The sequence below is a fragment of the Amphiura filiformis genome, chromosome 18, assembly GCF_039555335.1.
Source record: "Amphiura filiformis chromosome 18, Afil_fr2py, whole genome shotgun sequence".
Lineage (NCBI taxonomy): Eukaryota > Metazoa > Echinodermata > Ophiuroidea > Amphilepidida > Amphiuridae > Amphiura > Amphiura filiformis.
This window is the reverse complement of record NC_092645.1, coordinates 30510799-30534120: the sequence shown is the minus strand read 5'-3', so window position 1 is coordinate 30534120 and position 23322 is coordinate 30510799. Positions and strand designations below refer to the sequence as shown.

At 35.9% G+C, this 23322-nt stretch overlaps 1 protein-coding gene across 2 annotated transcripts in view; it reads left to right on the top strand.

Annotated features, from left to right (window-relative positions):
• The window catches only part of LOC140140116 (tyrosine-protein kinase Yes-like), a 65731-nt gene extending 52756 nt beyond the window's left edge, over nucleotides 1–12975 (top strand). For both annotated transcript variants that reach the window (XM_072161947.1, XM_072161946.1), the window contains exons 9-11: nucleotides 1609–1759; nucleotides 4729–4860; nucleotides 8324–12975. In XM_072161947.1, coding sequence (XP_072018048.1) covers nucleotides 1609–1759; nucleotides 4729–4860; nucleotides 8324–8517 — 477 coding nt within the window. In that variant the 3' untranslated portion in view covers nucleotides 8518–12975. The remainder of the gene's footprint in view (nucleotides 1–1608; nucleotides 1760–4728; nucleotides 4861–8323) is intronic.
• The last annotated feature ends 10347 nt before the right edge of the window (nucleotides 12976–23322 follow it).

Below are 23322 nucleotides of genomic sequence, written 5' to 3'. Positions count from 1 at the left end.
AGAATTCTGTAAAAAGTACGGAAACAATGGAAAACGTAAACTTGCCGCAGGTTAGCATTTTTGGGGTATGAGTATTGGTCAGATAGGGCAATTTTATAATCATTAGGCCTATATAAAATATTGTATTGCAATATGAACTGTGGGTTTTTATTAAAAGATTAAACATGAGGCAGCCATATAAAATTAATTGTCTGAAGTCAAACTATCATCATTTTAAAGAACACATGTTGATGCTAATTAGGTATTTATAAATTGAATTGATTAACTCGGATTTAGTCACTAATTGTATTTGTCACTAATTGCATGTTGTTACCAAATGTGTGGTGTGATCAAGCAAAATCAGTCTGAAGTCGGGAATATTAAATTTTAAATTTTTCTACTTTGGCGTATAAAGCATTTGCAAAGCTACATTTTGCTGAAAACCCCACTGAAATTGGAAAAATTCTTCCAAAGATATGAGCAGTTGAAGTGTTTTCAAAACAATAGGAAAGAGAAGAAATTATTTCCTTGGTTTGACTATATCTCAAATTCAATATTTTCGACTTCCGACTGATTTTTGCTTGATTACATCACAAATAACGACAGGTTTCTTGTTATTGCCGTTTATAATTGTCTATTGTTACGAATGAAGGTCATTTGCAAAACAAGTTCTTCATGGTGGTATTGAGATTTGACACAAACAACTCAGAAATGGCAAAATCACTTTCGGGTAAAAAAGAAAAAAATCCAGACATTTTGAAATGTGTCTTACTTGTGCCATTTCGTTAGCTTTACGTGGGTCATTCCAAAAGTTCGGCCACAGGTTTTATTATTTTAGTCTGCTTGATTATGGCGGGTGGTTCCCTGAATCACAATGGGTTTCCTAAGGTTTGCATTCTGCATCGCTGTCTTAAAATCTGCTGCATCCAGTCTTGTATGTTCCGTGAGGATGTCAATGTAGGTAAGGGCGGGTGTTCCAAGTTTCATTTTCCCATGCTTAGGTATCCTGTTGTACAGTTTGGACATTCCTGGAACAAAGTACTGCAAATCTTATTGTATCCTCCGTGTAAGAGAATACCAAATAAATCCCAACTCTAATCCTAACCCTAACCCTAACCCTACCCCAACCCTAACCATTACCCTAACCCTAATTCCTAACCCTAATCCTATTTTGATTGTACAGCACGAATGAGCCGTAAATGTCCTCAATTGTATTCTGAGTTACAGTGTAAAATGGGCATGAAGGTCGTATTCATAGGTATTTTTATTTGGTGCTACGTGTACCTCATTTAATGAGATACACGTAGCACCAAATTGAAATACCTATGAATATGACCTTCATGCCCATTTTACACTGTAACTCAGAATACAATTGAGGACATTTACGGCTCATTCGTGCTGTACGGTCACATTTAGTATTTCGTGCTCTCTTACACTAAGGATAAACCCAAATCTTGATATTTCTTTTCATGATCGTAAGGTAGATTTTTGAAGATCTTCATCTACTCTAGCATTTGAAATGTGTTTCATCAAGTGGACATTGAGCACAGTCTTCAGCATACGGACGGATGTAGCTCTTTTCCAATTGTTGTGATTTCATTCATATTCATATTATGTTTTATATTTCAGGTAGCGGATGGTATGGCATATCTGGAGTCACAGAGGTTTGTACACAGAGATTTAGCAGCCAGAAATATATTAGTTGGGGATCACAGGAACTGTAAAGTAGCTGACTTCGGACTGTCAAGGATAATTGAAGACATCTACATCGCGAAAGAAGGTAAGAAAGTATGCGACTAAAGTTTATCCATAGGTCATTGGATTATTTCAGTTGAAATCCATACACCAAATCTCGCACACAGGGATTGTAGATTGCAAATGGAATCACCCATTCAGATAACTCTATTTGAAATTCGCACTCCCTGTGTGGACGATTAACATGATTATGCCTAAGGCCATATTTTCCAAAGGGGGTGTATGGATTTCAACTGGTCAATCCCATTTTGGAAAATCCCAAGACCTTTGCGATTCAACCCTAATACGGTATGCCCATGCGCACATCGTTAGTTTGTTTTACTGAGTAGTTCGACGTGCTCAGTGAGGATGTTGCAATAAGAAATTAAAATGAAACTATCAATTAAAGTGAATTTTGCTATGTATAAGGGCAGTGCGCGCTTGGGGGCCCTAGGCCCATCTGGCCCATCTGGCCCAATGGTAAATCCAGCCCTGAAAGGCATCAAACTGTCTCGAAAGGTATCAAACTGTGCAAAATATCTCTTGTTTTTAATAAATGTTTCGTAGAATCGTAGAGTTTTAATTTTTTGTGTTACTGAAAGCCATGATTATCGAGTGTTGAGAACCAGAAAGCCTTTACTCTCAACCCTCCATATGCATAAATTATTTTCCTCTAGATATTTTGTCCTCGTGGCTTAGAAAGAATACCAATCACTAGTTTGGAAATATTTCGAAGTTACTGGCATTTTCATTTCTTGGTCTTCGACGCAATATATTGTTTGATACCTGACATCACCGCGCAGTCACTTATAACAACACGGACTTGGTTGGAGGGTAATGGTGGAAGCTCTATAGTCCGACGGTTCTTTATTCCGACGGTTCTTTAGTCCGAAGGTTCTTTAATCCGACGGTTCTTTATTTCGAAGGTTCTATAGTTCGAATTTTAAAAAAGGTTCCCTAATCCGAATATTAAAAGAGGTTCTTTAATCCGAATTTTAAAAACGGTTCTCTAGTCCGAATATGAAAATAGGCTCTATAGTCCGAATTTAAAAAAAGGTTCTCTAGTCCGAATATAGAAATAGGTTCTCTAATCCGAATTTGAAATAAGGTTCTCTAGTCCGAAATTGCAAAACGGTTCTATAGTCCGAAACGGACACCGTGCTTTTTAGTCCGAATTGGTAAACGGGTTCTATAGTCCGAATTTTATTTTTATCATTTGTTTCAGTGTCAAATCATCAATTGTTAAATACAAATCCGCTGCTGTTTAACATGGTTGTTTTCTCTGGATATTTTCCGTAGCGTAAATTTACGTTCACCTTTATTCTGGTGATATTTTCTTCATTTTTATCCGTGTATCATGCCATTATAATATACTCTACGATGTATTCGGGCATTATCGAGTTCCCGGTCGAGTTCAAATTTTCATTTTCATTTACTTTATTTATTTATTTATTTATTTATTACACTTTATCACTGGCACAGAATTGCAAAAAAATATATAATATTGCACATAAGTTACATCAAAAATTACACAATATTATGAAAGGAACATTAGTTTTAAAAGTCCAGTGAATGGCTGGAGCGAACAGGTGCCAGGCACCTCTAAGACCGCCCCACCAAAACCAAAAAAAAAGAAGGAAGGGAAAAATAAATTAGAGGGGAAAATGCAGGTAAGTTACATTTGCCTGTAATTTGGACAATTACAAAAAGAGGTCCAAGTGCAAACAGAAGTTGCATCAAAGGTGCGAGCAAATTTGGACTGGTAAAACTCCAAAACTTGTTGCTTAAATGAAGCAACAGAATTTGTAGATCTGATAATACTAGGGAGCTGGTTCCAAATGGGCACCATACGCTGAAAAAAGCCCATCTTGTGGCACTCAGTTTTAGAAAGCTGATTTACCAGCAACAAAGGATCAGAGGAAAATCTGGTGGTGGGACGGTCTTTGTTAATACCATTAAAAACTACATAATCATCTATGTACGGGTAGTCTTGTGATTAAATCATCATCATTTTCGACCCGTTCTCTACCCTGAAAACCCGTTTCTGGCCATTTGTCAATCCGAGGGCCTACTTTATTCAAAAATAATGTGTTATGCAACTTTTTGGGCGATCCAAGTTCATGTGTAGGTCTCAAATATTTATTTAAGCTATAACATGCCCCTCTTTTTTCCACAGAAAGGCTAAAATATATCTAATTTTTTTTGTTTTTACTGGAATCCATCTACATTACATCGTGATTTGGTGGTATACGCCTTTTTAGCAGTAGAGTCATCTCGTTTACCATTAACTCTGCTTTAGTCTTATCTAGCTAGAGGTTATGTTAATGTTTTTAAAATTCGGACTATAGAACCTTTTTACTGATTCGGACTAAAGAACACGGTATCCGTATCGGACTATAGAACCGTTTTGCAATTTCGGACTAGAGAACCCTTTTTTGAATTCGGATTATAGAGCCTATTTCTAAATTCGGACTATAGAACCCTTTTTAAAATTCGGACTATAGAGCCTATTTCTATATTCGGACTATAGAACCTTTTTTTAAATTCGGACTATAGAGACTATTTTCATATTCGGACTAGAGAACCGTTTTTAAAATTCGGACTATAGAACCTTCGAAATAAAGAACCGTCGGAATAAAGAACCTCTTTTTAATTTTTTTTTCGGACTAGAGAACCTCTCTTTAAATTCGGACTAGCGAATGCTATGAACACGTGTTCGGACTAGCGAACCTTCGGACTAAAGGACTTTCGGATTATAGAACCTTCGGATTATAGAGCAGTCCCCAAGACAATAGTCAATGCTACAAGGTTAATAATGACCTTTTGTGCGACCAGGTATAGAACTATGGGTTTTCGGTGCATAGTGAGAACATTAAAATGTATGGAGATGCTATACTCCGTACGACAGAATAACCAACATCGCGATACTTCATAATATTGTGTCCAATAGTGCAATACAAACGGTAGGAAATGCCAAGTCTACAATAACTATCATTTTTGCTTTGCTTTTTCAAGGAGCCAAGATGCCAATCAAGTGGACTGCACCAGAGGCTATCAACTTTGGTAAATTCACCATCAAATCGGATGTGTGGTCATTTGGAATCCTCATCTATGAAGTCATTACAAAGGGGCGTGTTCCATATCCAGGTAATAATTATAATATCATAGATAGATAGTATCGATCTACTTCGAAAACGGAAAGTGCCTTTGCGCGGGAGAAAGGTGGTGACCGTTGTTTGATGCATGTAGAATACGCTGGCGAAGTGACGAAGTTAATTGGATTAACTACCATAGCAATAGATGAATACAATTTTGACTATATCGCCCCGCACTACAACGTTCATGCGGCACCGATGCATGCCTCATTTCAAATATATAGTTTTAGTTTTGGTTTTGGTTTTGGTCACGTGGTTTCCTATTGTCCTGCCTAACCACTTGAATCACAAGATATCGAAGTCTTTGTTTCTACCTTTTGTTTAAAACTAAACATTTGTGACAGGTAGTTTCGGTTTTGGTTTCAGTTTCTTATAAGTGGTGTGACGAATAAAATTACAGGATTTTCGAGTTACCTGATCTAAGTATACAAAAGAAATGTTTAAATTTCGCAGTGCAATATTCACGAGCAGATAAGTCGAACAAAACAGTCTACATTTGAAAGCATTGATTTAGTCTGAAAGCATTGGCTTGAGACTACGAAATAGCCTAAGCTGATTTCACTGTGAAAATATATAGACCATCGAAATATTTGCATTCGACATTACAAAAGGGGTCACTACTGTAATTGTATAGGTGCTATAAACAAAATCGATTCATGTCCTTAATCCCATGTACCAGAATCGATGGAAGGCCATTATATGACCTCTAATAACCTAATGACTTTAACTGAAGCAATTTTTACTGCAAAAAGTAGAAGATAGAGGGGAGAAGATTGGGGGTGTGTGTGGGGGGGGGGTTGGAGGGCAAGGGGATATGGGCTGGGAGAGAGAAACATATGAGAGAGAGCATTGGAAGTGAACGAGAAGGGGGCGGAGAGCTCGAGATGAAGATAGCGAATGTAGGGGAGGAGGTGGGGAAAGGGGTAATTTAGGAAAGAGGTGGTTATATAGGAGGGAACCCCTCTTAAAGAGGTATGGGTTGTGCTTCCGGGGATAATAAACTAATTCATAATCAAATCATCTCCATGCATCGTTTATGTTTCATACAAACAAACAAATTCCCCCACCCCACCCCATCCTTCAGTATACGCGCATGTATATGATTTCTAGGCCTAGAACTCGTGAGTGTAATATGCCACCTACCTTCGACAGAGAGCATCAACTGTCGTCCGCGGGATAGATTTCCGATATCAATCATGATAATAATTATGTTAGCACAATAGGCTATTGTATACTTCTGGTTATATACCCTATACTGTGTCCTCCCAGCATAATAGTGTTATGATTGCAGATCAGATCAGCTCTACTGTTTAAGCCCTTGATTTTTGGTTTCTGAACAAAAGAGAAACCAAAACTATATATTTGAAATGAGGGATTGAACCATAGATGTCAAAGAAATGCTAATCACTTGCACCTGTAGTGTAAGATTAGTCTCTTTGAAAAGAGCGGTATTGTATTCAATCTATTAAATGATTGAAGACAGGTGATGAGTGCGACCTGCTGTAGTGCAGAGCGATCTATTCAAAATTATATTCATCTATTGCTATGGTAGTTAATCTGATTATGATGTCACTTCGCCAGCGTATTGGCTCCATTATTAACTAAATGCAAACTATAGGTGGTGCTATTTATCCTAAATCATTATTTCCCAATTTGCAACGGATAGGTAAACAATACTACCATTAAAACAGAATAAGTGAAACAAGCAACAAAGACATTTTTATAAACATATTGCATCAAAAATAAAACGAAAAGCTTGCATTAAAAGCTTGAAAGAGTAATTTCAAGTAACTATATAGCGCCACCAATCTTGTCATAAATAGATAAAATAAAAAAGCTTTACAAACAGCTGTGGAAGTGAATAATTTTGTAAATAGGGGAAATTAAAGTTGAAAATGACTCAGAAGCATCTGCATACATTAGCATGATACCGCTTTAGCTCTGTAAGCCTAAATTTGGTTGTACATTATGTTTTGTTTGAAAAACTAATAAATAATCACATCAAACAATCGTGTGGTCTTGATTGAAGAGCCATACCTTTGGTCTATCTTAAATCTGCATGTGTTCTGGTAACAGAACAAAATTAAAGAACAGTGGCGGTGAGTGGCCTATGGACATGATGAAGCAATGATCATGCATAACGCCCAAACGTGAAATTGGAATTAACTGAAATTTTGGGAATAAACTTTTTTGGTGGATATACTCAAACATAATCATAAAAAGTGGATGTCAGAATCGAATCGCACAATATTTCTTTAAGTTGTTCGTAGTTACTTTTAGTTCTTATTTTCTGATGTCTTATTGGGCAATTCCATTTAAATTCCACACTACCCCTTTGGAAGGTTTTGGAAATATCTTTCACAGGGGCAGTATGAATTTCAATGGGAATGAACACAATATTAGCTTCATTTAAACTTTGAAGATTCAGCTTGAATCTTTCTCAGAGGGTGCATGCGATTCAAATGGAGCTGCCTAATGTGCCATTTGAAATTCATACTCCCTCTGTGGAAGATATTTCCAAAATCTATCACAGGGGTAGTGTGGATTTTAAATGGAATGGCCCATTGTATGCTAAGTTTGGTCGGTACAACTCCCATATTGATTAGCCTGCAAAAATGTGATGTCATCAAGAAAAATCAGTCGGAAGTCGTAAATATTGATTTTGAGATATAGTCAAACAAAGGAAATAATTCCTTCACTTTCCGAATTTTTTGAAAACACTTCAACTGCTCATATCTTTGGAACAATTTGTCCAATTTCAGTGGGGTTTTCCGCAAAACGTAGCTGTGCAAATGCTTTATACATCATTGTAGAAAAATGAAAATTTAATATTCCCGACTTCAGACTGATTTTGCTTGATCACACCACAAATGTGAAGCCCTCATTTGTGGGGCTGAAAAACAGATTACTTACAGAGCAGTCAAAGCTGATCCGTTTTTGTTTGTTGGTTCAAATATCTGTCTTTTAATTGGTTAGATGTAATGTAAAGAATTGCAGAAGCAGAAATGAATACAATAAGCCAAATCTGCATCGGAAGTTTGCAATGCATTGTGGGACAGTTTTTGCAGTTCTGGGACACTTTGTCCTCTGACCTATTGGGAAAATTCAGAAAAATTGGTTTGTGTGCGTACAAAATATAATCTAAAATGTGTTACAAGAATGAAAACAAACTCAAAAAACATTATTATTGAATAAATAAAATATTTAAGTATTTTTAATGATATTTATCATGACAATAATAAATAAATTAATAATGATTACTGCAATTTTTCCGATATGTTAGAGGTCAAAGTGTCCTAAAACTGCTCTCAAAAACCGGAAGTTACAATGGCGATTGGGCTTATTAAAATGACTAAGCGGAACATATGTATGATGGGGCTCACTATTGGAAGATTGGAAACGATACACTTTTATCAAATACTAACAAAACCAACGATTTTTGAACACTTTTACAGGTATGGTCAACAAGGAGGTACTTGACCAGGTGTCACGTGGTTACAGGATGCCGAAACCACCAGAATGTCCGGAGCAACTGTATGACATCATGAAACAATGCTGGGACGCCATGCCAGAGAAGAGACCAACCTTTGAATTCCTCCACTCATTCTTGGATGATTTCTATCACGCCTCAGAAATTCAGTACCAATAGATGATAACAGGAAGAACTGGTAACCAGTGTTGCCATATTTGTTAACCCCCTGGACACTAGCTGTTACACTCATCTAACAGCATTTCTGATTGGTTGATAACCAATTATGACTAGACTTTAAACTATTTATGGTCAAACTTGCATTTGCAGATGATCTTATTAATACCCTCCTTGATTGGTTCAAAATTGGACTCAATATTCATTTTGGCCAATCGGCAGGGAGTTCTCATGGGGACTAGCGCGGATATGAGGACGATGATGGGTATTGGTGTGAATCTTGAGGTTTTTCTGGGGCTAAATTGACCCTACGACTCGACGTTGGACGCGTAAAAGCTACCTTGAATTTTATCTCCGTATTTTTTATTATGGATCTTGATCTGTCATGTGTAGCTCAATCGTCAAGTTGGTTCATTGGTGGAGAACCCCAGGAGCAGAATCGTCCACTAATTTAGTAATTGGTTTAATCATGTTGGCAATATACTGCCTAGTGCTGGATGTTTATGTGCATAATTATAATCAGAGCGTAATATAAACGTGAAGATGACCCTTAATTGGGGGAGAATAATACCGAATCAAAGAAGGGTTGCTGCAAAATTATTGTGATTTTGTTATGCTTCCCTCTCGTGATATCGTATGTGAATTATGAAGAATATTACCATATACAAACTAAGCCTATAGAGGGCAGAAATATCTCATCAATTGGACGTGACTATGAACCAGAGGGCAGCATTTTAAAAACATTGATGAACAAATTGTGTTATTTTCAATACGGCAATTCTATGGAACGACGCTCATACTACTACGTAACACGAAAAAAAAAGCAATGAATATGACACCTTTCTGAAAAGAAAGAAATAATAAAATGTATGGTTCTGGGTAAAAAATGTCAAATGTAAGAGTGAAAAATGTAGAGTGCCTTAAACAGATTCACATGACATTTTGATTTCAAATTCTGGATAATATTGAGTTGTGAGCACATTAGAGAATGACTTTGGAGAAAACCTTCTGATAATTACAAACACTCGCTGAGCAGCAAGACCTTCCCTCTAAGCTTTTAATCCGATATGCTGATTATCTATTTGTTTTCATGAATTGGAAGACATTATTTGATGTATTACTGAGCTCAATCATCTGAAATTACTGGAGCGTGAGTCACCCAGGCTGGTGGCTCAGCATAGTATTTTATTAACAGAAGGTTTTCTCCAAATTCATTTCCTAATGAGAATGCTTTCTTCAATGTCCTGTATGTGAACTTATGCAAACCTGGATTTAGTACCAAAACTCTCTATAGAACCAACAAATCTTAACGCATGTGACATGCTACTACTACCATGAAATGAGCACAATGTCGCAAGTTAGCAGTTTCGAGACATCCTGGCTGACTGATGTTCTTTGTTTGCCGCGCACCTGTGCAAGTCAGTAGTACGTCCTTCGAGAATGTCCCATGGTGAGACTACACCAACGCATTAGGCAGGGCGTTTTGCAACTACCAACTTGCGACTTTATGATCATTTCGTGGCAGCAGGTCACATATTGACATTTTGATGCAATTGATGGCTTCAGTAAATTCGGCTCTATAACAATCGGCCCTATAAATAATACATGCTTTTGTTGATATTGAAAGTAAACATAATAGGGTATTGTGTCGTTTGACTGTTATGGGCTATTCCAGTTGAAATGAACACTACCCCCGAAGAAGATTATGAAAATATCTTCCACAAGGGGAGTATGAATTTCAAAAATAAAATGAACACATTAGGCAGCTGCATTTGAATTTCATTGACCTAGCCTAAATCCGAATCTGCCACAAAGGGAGGGTGAGTTTCAAATAGAGTTTGCTAATGTGCTAATTCCATTTGAAATTCATACTACCCTTGTGGATAATAGTTTCAAAAATCTTCCACAGGGGGAGTGTGGACTTTAAATGGATTAGCCCAATGTGAATAATAGAAAAAGAGCTTTGTCGTTGTTATTTTTAAAAAGTCAAATGCGCATAGAAGGTTTTCCTGTCAAGCGACTTTTCTTTTATATTTAAAGAGAAGTGTAGTTAAACACTAACGCCACGGATAAATTTAATTGCAATGCGAGAGTTAAACAGAATGGCATCTTCATTCAGTGTCTCTTCTAATGTTATTACTGCAAAGTACAGTAGAAAACAAGGTTAATGCTCGATCAAGGGTTATGACAAATTGAAAACAGATAGAGCATTGGTTGAGTAATTTTACTAGTTTCTGCTCACCTGTTTTTACAAGGAGAATGCAAGGAGAAACTATCGAAATATTGCTAAAAATTAATGTAAAAGATTAATTAACCTTTTCATGCTTCTGTAAATTTACCGATTCTCCACAACGAGTTTCAGCAATAATTGTCGATTATCACAATGGTCTCGGGTACTAATTTCGACATAACTATAACTTATATAAAGCACATCCATTAGCTTTTATAAATCTCTATTTCTGTACGAGCGATGTTTTGCTTCATGAATGTGTTATTTTTCGACTATAAAACTGAACACAAAACATTTTATTGGGAAATCTAATCTACATTTAACGATGCTTTTATTCAAGTTCTAGTTAATGTTGAATTTGATTGTAAATCCTTTCTTATGCTTTGTAGAAGTTTCAAAAGCAATGAAAACAAAACATTCTTACAACAGAATGTCATCTTTTATTTTTACCAATTCAAAAATAAACATGTTTTATTAGTGTTACTATAGTAACCGATTACGTCATCTTGCTTCACTTAATGCATTAATCATTATTGCACACTCTTAATTCTTTTGTGAAATGTCAAAGATTGGTTTTGTATGAAATACTTCAAATCGTTTCTGTAACGAATAATATCTGTTTCAGGCTTGCAAGTTTGTCCCGACAATTTTTAAGTCATAATATAGTATTTAACAAAGCAATAATGGGCTATTCCATTTAAAATCCACACTACCCCTGTGGAAGATTTAGCTAAAGTCTTCCACAGACGGAGTATAAGTTTCGAGTAGAATAGACAATTGGGTAACTTCCATTTGAAATACTCACTCTATAATTAAAGACAGAGATAAAAACAATTTATCGCGTCTGATGTCACTGTCAATTACGATCCTTGATTGGTTTACACAGGTTAATCGGCGCGTAAAAGGAAGACCGATCTATTTGGTGCTGATCGGAGAAAAGGAATAGAAGTAAATGGCGAAAAATTACGTACTTTTACAAGGCAAAAGAGCAGCTTTTCTAGGCATTGTCGACATGGTGCCTTCACCAAAGAAAGTTTCCTACTATAAAGACCTAACTTTTGAGATGGTTTGCATGTCGAAAGGTGCAAAATTAACAATAAGGCGCCCGGTTATAAATCCGCGTTCAGCAAGTCATCATCACGACACTTGTAAACAAACCGTGCTCGAGTTTGATTGACAGGTGACGTCAGACGCAATAAATTGTCTTTATCTTTGTCTTTCATTATAGTTGTGGAAGATAAAGGTAAAGCCATAACACAGAGGGAAGATAATTTACCAAAATCTTAGTGTGGATTTTAAATGGAATAACCAATTGGGCTAGTAACACCATAAATATCAATATTCAATAGCAGCAATATTATACTATTTAATGAGGAGGACGCCCTCAATTTTTGTCTCAAAATTCTGTTTTTTAAATGATTGTAATGTACTTTAATGAACTAACTTATCCTGCAAAAGTAGGGGCCTTAAGTGTTGCATTGTGACAAAATCATAGATGTGCAAGCGTGAATCTTCGGGATGTTATAAATATCCCCTAGATTCACGCGAGCAAACATATTACGCCGATCGGTCTTATTAACGACCGACTGACTGACACGCATTGACAATATTGGCGCTGCAATGAAATGCGATTTTTACTCGTTTTACCTCATTTGTTCAGCTAGAAAGTTTTTGCATTTTATGTAAAGTAATATAGATATGTTATAATTGTGCTTTAAATATTGAGGAATTGTGGCAGATATTGTGATCTTTGGGACATGAATGAAGTAATGCTCTATTCCATTTAAAATCCACACTACCCCTGTGGAAGATTTTGGATATATCTTCCACAGGAGGAGTATGTATTTCAGAAGCAGTAATTGCAGATCCATTTGAAACTCATCCTCAGTCAGTGGAAGATACAGGTTGAATATTTCTCAAAGGGTATAAGAAATTCAAATGGAGCTGCTTAATGTGTTCATTCCATTTGAAATTCCTACTCCCCCTGCATGTGGAAGCTATTTCCAAATTCTTCACAGGGATAGTGTGGATTTTAAATGGAATAACACAATTTGTGGTGTCGATAAACTTGTGGAATTAAGCTGTTTTGTAAATATTGTACAATAATCTGTTTCATTATAAAATATTTCTTAAATATGTACAGGGACTTGTTAGTTGTGATTTCTTACGACTAGTCCAATAAAATATCCACTTACTTGCAGACGTTTCGGAAACTGTCAGTTTCCTTTATCGATGCTTTATCGATACAGCTGATGTTAACTGCTGCCTGCTGACTTGAGTCACGTTTTTGACGATCTGATAACTGACAAGAAATCAACTGGCAACTCAGTTGCTAGGCAGCAGTCAACATCAGCTGTATACAGATCGTCATTACATCAATAACATTGATAAAGGAAACTGACAGTTTCGAAACGTCTGCAAGTAAGTGGATATTTTATTGGACTAGTCGTAAGAAATCACAACTAACAATATTATTCTACTATGAACAGTCCTGATGAATTTGTTCAAGAATGTACAGGGACTATTTTAATTCATTATGAGGCTTCTCTCACAACAGTGACATTGTTGATTAAATGTATATTAATGAAGTATGTGCTATGTTTTAATATTTGGATTCTTGAATTCCTGACATATTTTAGATGTAGTCTTGTACATTCCAAATGTATAGCGTTTATTTGACCACATATATTGGTACTAGAATCAGGTTACAGTATTCAGAATATAGATGCAAGAGGTCTCTGTATACTTGAGAAAATATAATTATTCAGTTTTATACCATCCTAATAATAATATATACCATTTTGTTGAATGTATCATAGACTACGACGTATATGTGAACTGCTAACACGAAATGAGCGTAAAAGTCGCAAGTTGGTAGTTTCGAGACATCCTGGCTGATTGAGTTGATGTTCTTTGTTTGCCATGCACCTGAGCAAGCCAGTAGTATGTCCTTCGTAAATGCCACATTGTACCCCATTCATGTCTTTCGTGAATGGTTAATTGTGCACATTGATCACGGAGGACATACAGGCATACCACTGGCTTAATAAGGTGCACGACAAACAAAGAACACCAACGCAGCAGCCAAGGCGTCTCGAAACTACCAACTTGCGACTTTACGCTCATTTTGTGGCAGCAAGTCATATAGAGCTAAAGGGTCAGTATAATTAGTTCAAAGTGTATTGGCATGTACGTTTTACCACCGGAGCGTGGTCATTAATATAGTTGAAATCCATACACCCATGCCCTTAACCTTCCATAGGGAGTGCGAATTTCAAACGGGGTTACCCTGAGTGAGCATGGTGAGTGACTCCCGTTGAAAACGTCGTTTGATATGATATTAAAATTTTGTCAAAATGTTATTGTAAAGTATTTATTTAAGTTTGATATCAATGTAGACCTGTAACTACTGTATGGATGATCCAGAACTATGAACTTTTTTTCTGGATCGTACGGTTGTTTTTGATAAAGCAATACAAATAGATTTATTAAGGCCAGTGGGGTGACATGAGCCATATTTCTTACTATTAGTATAATTATACACTGATATTATAAGAAATGTGTCTAGGAACCCAATATTACATTTATATTTCCATAGGCCTAGAGTTAAGACCAATAATAAACTGAGCTCAAAAAGAAACTTATAATTTTTCACAAGGTCATATCTTGAAATCCTGTCCATCAAATTGAACCAAAATTACACACAGGTTTGCTTCAATACTGTACTCTTGACACAGATTTTTTGTGCTGGGTGCCAAATGTTTGGCTGTGAAAGTGGAGGAAGTCCAGGAAGCTGTTCCATGTCAGTGCATTTTGCTGTTGTGTCAGTTGGACAACTGATTGGTTACTGACATGTGTTTTGAGTAGAGTATTAAGGTAATCCTGTGTGTAATTTTGGTTCATTTTGATTGACAGTATTTTAAGATATGACCTTGTGATTCACAAGTTGTAAAAAATTATAAGTTTCTTATTGAGCTCAGTGTATATCAAAAGTTTTGAGCGTTTTGTTCCTCCCTAGAAAAATCATGCACATGGGGCGGAAGGGACATCTTTTATATCAAGCCTTGGAATCTATTTTGTAGAACCCGTTCTTTTTGTGTGTCAGGTTTTTCTGTCTCAACATTCGAGTGCATACACCGCTATGTCATACTCCCCGACTCGTCTTAATCATGTTAATATACGTGAGTATAACATAATGCACAAACATGCCACTTAAGTGTTGTTGTTATTTTGAGACTTTTCTGCGACATTTTAAAAATATATCAAAATGCAATGCAACGGGGAAAATATATTTTAAAGGCAATTACTTGTACAAAGACGTTTAGTTGATTATGTAAAATATTTTACCATTTTTAAGATCTGACTGATATTGTACATACTGAATAATTTAAAGTTGTTGTAAGATTTGTAATGTGTCTTCATGACGAAATAACTTGTTTATATACAGATGCGGTATAGTGCAATAAAGAATGTAAAGAATCAAGTTATTTCGTGTTGGCGTACTTGATATTTGTCTCGTTACTAGTGGCATGAATAATGTAAATCTAAATAAGGGATGTATAATGGACGGGATCATGGTTTGGATTCCAGAGGGAGTATGCCTGTAAAGAGACACAGCCATCAGAAAAGGACCAGCTCAGATCGCGCGCCAAATACGTTTGCAGTTCAGAAATTGCTTTTGTTTCTCAACATTGAAAAAATACAGGCAGAGCTGGGAATCGAACCCGAGACCTCCCTGTTATAAAACGCATTACCACTGAACCAAATAACTAGCTGTGAGAATTATGATAGTAATCCTTGATATTGCTAGATAGAATAAATCAATACTTATAGGCCTATTTATCAAATGTACGATGATATTCAAAATTAATAGATGTTCCATATGGGGCCTATAAACTAGGAATATATGTGAGATGGCTATCAATCGATCAATCAATCAAGTTATCAACTATCAATAATAAACTGATGAATCATGGAATATTACTAATTACTTACTAATCTAACAAATATATAAATAAGTCAGTAAATAAACAAATAAATAGATAGGCATAGGCCTAAATAAATAAATAAATACATCATGCAGAATGCAGTTAGTATTTTAGTTACAATATTCTAAACATTCTATCATTTCTAAATTTTCTACTATACACGCAAAGGACCTGTGCTTTTAATATCCGCGCCTAATCAATAATGGGTCTTTCACTCCATAGTTAAACTTCTGTATCCCTGTAGGATTATCTACTGACCAGGTGCTAAATTGGATGCTATAACAGCACCCAATCAAGCGTAAATATCAAGGTCATAGAGTACCGAAGTGATGACGTTACAAAAAACTTTTTTTTGCATTTCAGCATTTTCATGACCATTGCAGTAGAACATGATGAAAAACATCCACAGTCCAAATTTGGTGGGAATCGGATCACTGTAAAGGGCCGAGATATGGCAGCATGAAACCTAAGGCCCATTGAAATCAATTTAAATTGGCCTGGTTCCAATTAGTTATTCAGGCCATATCTCGGCCCTCATGATCCGATTCCCACCAAATTTGGTCTGTGAAAGTTTTTCATCATGTTCTACTGAAATATGGTCATGAAAATGCTAAAATGCAAAAAGGAAAATTTTATGACGTCACACTTCGGTACTCTATAGCAGGGCATTATACAAAGAATGGTCAAAGGTCAACGTTTCCAAAGAAGTATATGGTCGAATCCAACCAAAAGTGTCCACGGGCCAAAAATAAAAGTCCAAAATGAAAATGTCTCCACAATTTTTTCCTTTTGCACATTGATTGATGACATGTTGGCCTTATAGGAACCAAAAGTGCCATCACTAAGGCCAAAAAAAAAAAAAGGTTTGTCTCACGAACCCGCGCGCATAAGTATGTGAAAGCGATACAGCGCGTTTGTCTACGCGCTGACCGCCTTTTAAAGTTTTTTTTTTTTTCCCCGATTTTCCGGTTCCCGATAGTTCGACCAACGTAGTAAAAATGAATTCCTCAATGTCAGAAAACCATCGAAAATGTCAGGCAGCGCGTATGCCATTAGTGTTGCAGATAGCCCGTAACCCACACCGTAGCCTCAGTCTCGCTAGTTTCACGCCATCCTTGCAACGGCACGGAGCGTAAAGCCGACGAAGCAAAGTGGATGCAATATAAAAGGACTTAGCCTACGGAGAACTCTGCGATCGAGTGAAGCCATGTTGTTTTCATAAATTTTTTGTATTTTTTGTAGCTGTTTTTTAACGAATTTTTTACCGTTTATTTCAACATGATTGTTCGTATTCGTATAGTTAAAACAGGGGGGACTGTGCTGAGGAATTGGGCACTGCATCGGTGCGCCGATTCGGTTACTCTGAATGCCCTAAAAATTGAGTTGGTGTCGGGGCTTCTCTTTCATTGTAAGACCACTTGTAGTTTTCCAATACCTGTCTTGTGATTTTCATTTGTCTCAGGCTAAAAAAAAAAAAAAAAAAAACCGCATTAGCATAGCTTCTAAAAAAAAAAAAAAAAAAAGCATAGCACTTAGCTTTTTTGGCAAATGTTCGTGAGACAAACCTTTTTTTTTTTTTTGGCCTAATCTTGAAAAATAAATCCAGGACGTGTGATAGTAAATGTGACATCAAAACGCAATGTTACCTACGAATACCACTAGGATGCTTTCACTATCGCAATACTAATCAACCTAAAACAAATGGAATATTCCCATTAACACTTTTTTCGTAGACCACGGGGTCTCAGGAAAATGCTAGCTCAACCAGAAAATATTTGCTTTTATTTATGATAACGCGAACAATATGATCTTAGTAAATTTACGCTAGTTATTTTTGAAAATGAAGTTTAGGTCAGTTTCTGTATTTTATTTCTCAAATGAGTATGAATAAATTTACATATTGTATAAGAACGAGTGGGATATCTGTTTTCAGGAATATTAGGAATTATACGCATACACCTAATGCTTTATAAAATGATAGGTGAAGAAACCCGGGTATTCGTAGGTAACATGAGCGATTTAACAATTTCTATATTGAGTTTAGAGGTTCAAATTTTGCTATTATGATAATGAATGAATAAAATGGTAGTTTTTACATCTCTTTCAGATGGTACGTCCAAATGAATAAGTGCTTTTACCTTGGATCAAAATTTTGTTGATGCTTTTAGCAAGATTTTGAACACTTCATTTTGATATACAAGTAGTTAAACAGCAAATTTACATGATAATAAATAATTGTTGAATGAATCCGTGTATGGGTAATAATATTGTCCGGGGGTACCGCTTAAAGTTTTTGACAATTAATTTCCATTGGTAGGGACACTTCATTACACATGTCATGTATTATGCTGTATTCGTAACTAACATTGCAGTATTTGTAGGTAAGAATTAGACTTTTGGTGGATATCGCAATCAAATCTTAATTTTATAAAGCACTTTGAATGTATTATTTTCTTTATGGTGCGTTTATTGAACCTTGAGACCCTATCATGTATATTTAATGTCGGTTCACAGTGGTTGAAAGAGGATTGAAGTAAGAAACAAAGGCACTAAAGTGACTTTAATTTGCTTAATTGCACACAAATCGCTTAAAACCGTTATTGCAGACTTGTGAAGTCCATCTTGGAGTCAGTTACGTCTTGTGGCCTTTCGTTTGAGGGCAACTTAAATTAGCTTTATACTAGGGTCCACCACTGTGTTGTCTAGATCATGAGACAGTGAGAAAAGTCGTTTTTGTCCATGGTATTCGTAGGTAAACTTAGTTACCTTCGAATAAACCAATTTGGACACAAATTACTCAGAAACCAGAAGGTCGGTAAACGTTTAAAATGAAACACACATGACAGCTGACAAATACTTTATTTAAGTATTTATCCCCTTCTAATCTTCTTCGAATCTGATTTTTCTTTCAAATGAGCAGACCGTCGTCTATTTCAGTACATATTTTTTAACAATTAAGCCGTATTCAGTTTTGCATGGTGGGCATGTATGTGAATTCGCAACTTTCATTGACATATGATTTGATAGCAAACATACAGGCCTTCGTTATGTACCAATATGGGCATTGGCATGAATGGCGGTGTTTCACAATACTGTCATGATGTCAAATTGTATTCGTAATTTTCGGTTACCGAAATTTACCTACGAATACTTGCTTTTATTGTTGACATCTCAGAAGTATTTAAACGCAGGCTATTGAAACTTGGTAGAAATAAAGAGTGTATTACCCTGTACCTATTGCTTAACTATTGTTTACTATTCTCTCAGTTTGTGGAAATGACACAGCTTTTAACATGTATTCGGAGGTAATGCATATTTTTTACCAAACCTACCTTTCTGCCATTCAGAATTTCTGGCAGCTAAACACAATAATAAAGATGTCCGAAAGCAATGCATTTCAGTATTGGACATATCAAAGCTTGTATCAATTGCGCATTTATTAGTGAGTTCCATTTTTTAAAGATATATCTAGTGCTATGAAAAATTGTATTCGTAGGTAATGTAAAAAAATACCACAAAAAATGCATAATTAAGTACAAATATGTGAAAAATTGAACTGGCAATCTTTGAATACACACCTTTCAGGAAATCAATTTAGATTCAATCCAATGACTTCTTTTCATAACTGATTTAGATGTTTTTAAAAATACCTTAAGAAATATTTTGAAAAAATGGGTAAAAATAGCATGTTTTGGGGTCTATGTGTCTAAGTTTTTCACAGAAGGGGTCTTATTATATATGGCGCGAAGCGTATGATCAAGGCGAATAAACACAATACAAAAACGAATGCCAATTGATTAATACGTTTAAGTTATGGCCCTGAACATGTCGTGTACACTTTTCGTTGGATTCGACCATATAGTATAGATTTAGACGCAAGCTTTCGTGCGGGAAACATAATGGAGGACAGCTTGTATGGTCTACTTAGCTCAGCAATGCTTTGCTGTCTTCGATAATGGTTCATGTACGTCAGAGCGTTTGACAGGAACAAGCGAACAGTATACGAGTTTGCTGATATCTATCGGAGCGTTCAGCAGAGCATCAGGATTATAAACACGGTCCGGTAAAACCATAATCAATTTCCTTTTTGTTCAGTAAGTACATAACGACCCACTCATCAACTACTCAAGTGGTCATTAAATAAGCATGTCTGGGGTCGTGTCTGCGGTCAATAGAAAGTCAATAATGTGTGTAAGTTTATGTTTACATAAAGTGGTGTAATTAGTTTTCAAGGGGTTGTTAATTCAAGCATGGTCGTAAAATTGATTCGATCGATATTTTGGTCAACGCGTGGTATCGGAGCGGAGTGTACAATTGAGCGGAGCCTGAGAGAGTTTGCTACAGGCTTTTATGGGTTTGGGCTTTGATAAAAGCCAGGTACCTCTCCGATACAATGCGCTATCGAAGACAGCAAAAACATACTCGCCAATCGTGCTCTTTTTATGAGAAGTCTACAGCTGTTCCATAATTAGTCCGAAACGCTGTTTCCAGACGAAAAATTTGTATGTTGCTACAATGAATTCAAAGTAATTTTAGGAGAGGATCTGCATTATGTTGCCTGCAAAAGCCGACGATCAGGTAAAAATTCTAAAAGGAGCGTGACCACATATTTGCCTTAATTTAATGATAAGCTTAAAACGCATGGAAAACGCCAAATTGCAGTCACACAATATATAATAATTATTAGTAAATCACCAAAGCGAATGGTAACGTAGGTATGTGGAAAATAACTGCAATAACAATTAAAAAAAAAGTATGTGCCCACAGAGTTGTTAAGTTTTGGAAAAACGCCACAAAATTTGAAACAAATACGAACCTTCCAAAATAAATACATATTCGCACTCAGTTGCCCAGTCACTACCTGCCGCTGTGATGTTTGGTAACTCGTTGATTCTCCTCTCCAGGTACCTGTACTTCAAGTTCGTCCATACCCCACTCCTTAAGGTACGAATCTCACACTCCGGGGATGTCTCCCTGTTTGTGCGTATAGCAATACCCTTCTATATAGGACTGCACTGAGTTAATCTCATTATATCCCACATTTTGGTCAGTTTGTTTGGACCAGGAATCCACAAGGTTAACCAAGGTATGAGCCCTATCCTTTGCTGTGGCAGATAAACTTTTTGAAATATTTAATTGCATATGAATATGTCAATTTTCTAAAGCTTTATCCAAATCCAAGAGGAAACCTAACTCTATAATTCGAGACCGAATTAAAAAGACTAGTTTGCGTATGACTTCCTGTCAACCAGACCGAAAATGCCGTACTGTGCAGATCAGAAACCAATCACGCCACGCCTTTGACCTAAAGTCAGACGCAAACTAGTCGTTTTGATGCTGTCTTTGATTATAGTCATATTGGATAAGAAAGAGTGGGCAGGCTAATACACTCAACAGGGATTGTGTCAACTACTTCCTTTATCTATGATTAGTCATTGACAGTGCCATCTACGTCAGCTACCAATAGGAAGCAGCCGACGCCAAAGGTCAAAGCTGGTCATTCAATTTGAGAAAGTGCTGTGTTACAGCACGAAACGTCATTGAGGTATGTTAACATCACCTTTATTTGGATTTGTTTAAGAACATTTTCATATAATTTTAATGGACAATCCTGATGAATCTATTTGCTGATTAAAAATGTTTTTTGATAACTTACTGCAAATATTCTAACATAGTGTTGACAACATATTTGGCAAACAATGTTTGCAAAAATATTGTACAATAACATTTTAAAAACATATTTTGTAGTTTTAAACCGTTTTAATGACCTTAGTATAACCCGACATTTAATGTTATTAAAACGTTTTTACAAAAACTAAAAATCCAAAATATAACATGTTTGCTGGGTTACTGATGTTAAAATCCCTGATGTTAAAGTCAGCCGCCAGTGTAGTTGGTTATCAATAGAGTAATGACATTTATTTAATATTTTGCTTCTTATTTTGATCTTAGAATTCTTAAATAGCTCTAGTCTTTGTTTGACTAGATCCTGTTCAAGTGGTGGGTTACAAAGCATTGTATTTTGTATAGGTATGTATAACCAACAATTAAACAATGAGAGGACCGTGGACATTCCTGAACCTCGTTGACTTGGGGATGATTTGAAATGACCGCCAATTATGACTGTTTGGTATCACTATTACCAGCATTGTAGAAAAAGAGACACACGTAGAACCAATAAGGTACCATTTTGTTGAAGGAATTAAGTTCAACAAACCATAACCCTGGATATCGTTTGAAGTCAAATGATATACCATTTTAAAGTCTACGATATATATTTTCTAAACACGAAATAAAACCAAATAGACCAGGGCCGACTTCACGGCTGGTTTGTGGTGGACGGTCACAAATACTTAGTTGACCTCAAATGACCTTTAACAATATTGGCGCGGAATTGTGATCCACAATCTGACAATCTATACTCAATTCACCTCGGATGACCTTGACCTGACCTTCAACATATTCGCGCTTACGCCCGCTATGCCCATATCAATCTAACTCCTCAACTTCCTGTCAACTTTCTCATTCATAGGTCCAAACTGGGTCCAAACTTTGCCTTATCTGTCTTTCACCTTTTACCAATATTTACACTACAGCTTTTTTAATTAAATGGTTGAAACTGAAATAATATGACTCCAGCAATCCCTTAAGGTATCTGGAATGAGCGTTTTGAGCGTTTCGACAGTATTTTTTGGGACATGAGAGCACATCAGACATATCGAATTGCATTCTGAATACGAAGAATGTCTTTCTGATATCAAATAATTTTCATTTTTGAAATTTACGATATAATACAAATTTTATGACAAATTATTAAAATTTGATATTTTCACATTTTTGAAATATAACAGTCCTCGAAGTAAATTTTATAAATCTAATGATATATTCTTAAAGTGTATGTAGCTGGCAGGAAAAGCCGATGATCAATTGACAATTTTGACTTTTGAAGATATGGATTTTCCCCCAAAAAGACCTAATTTTTTTGGGTGTTTTGGGAAAAAATCCATATCTTCAATACGAAAGGTCAAAATTTTCAATTGATCGTCGGCTTTTCATCCCACCTACATACACTTTAAGTATAAATCATCAGATTTATAAAGTTTACTTCGAGTACTGTTAAATATCAAAAATATCAATTTTAATCATTTGCCATAAAATGTGTATTACATTGCGAATTTCAAAAAATCAAAATTATGTGATATCAGAAGGACATTCTTCGTATTCAGAATGCAATTCGATAATTATGTCTGATGTGCTCTAATGTCCCACAATAAATACTGTCCAAACGTTCATACCCCATCCCTTAAAAGCATGGTATTTTATTTGAAATATAATTATTCGCAATGTATACTTTACTGATAGTTACAAGCACATTATAATCAAAAAGACTGATTACTCAATCCAATCTTTATTTTCTGAATGTAGTCATATTGATGGGTGAACGGAGAGTCCATTTAAAGAATTACATATTTTTGTTGTGTACATATATTGACCGATATCTGTATAAGTTGAAGGTAAAATGAAATAGTTCCATAACATTCTAAGACTGTATACATGAGTTTTTAGGAATGTTAGTGCATTTTGGGGATT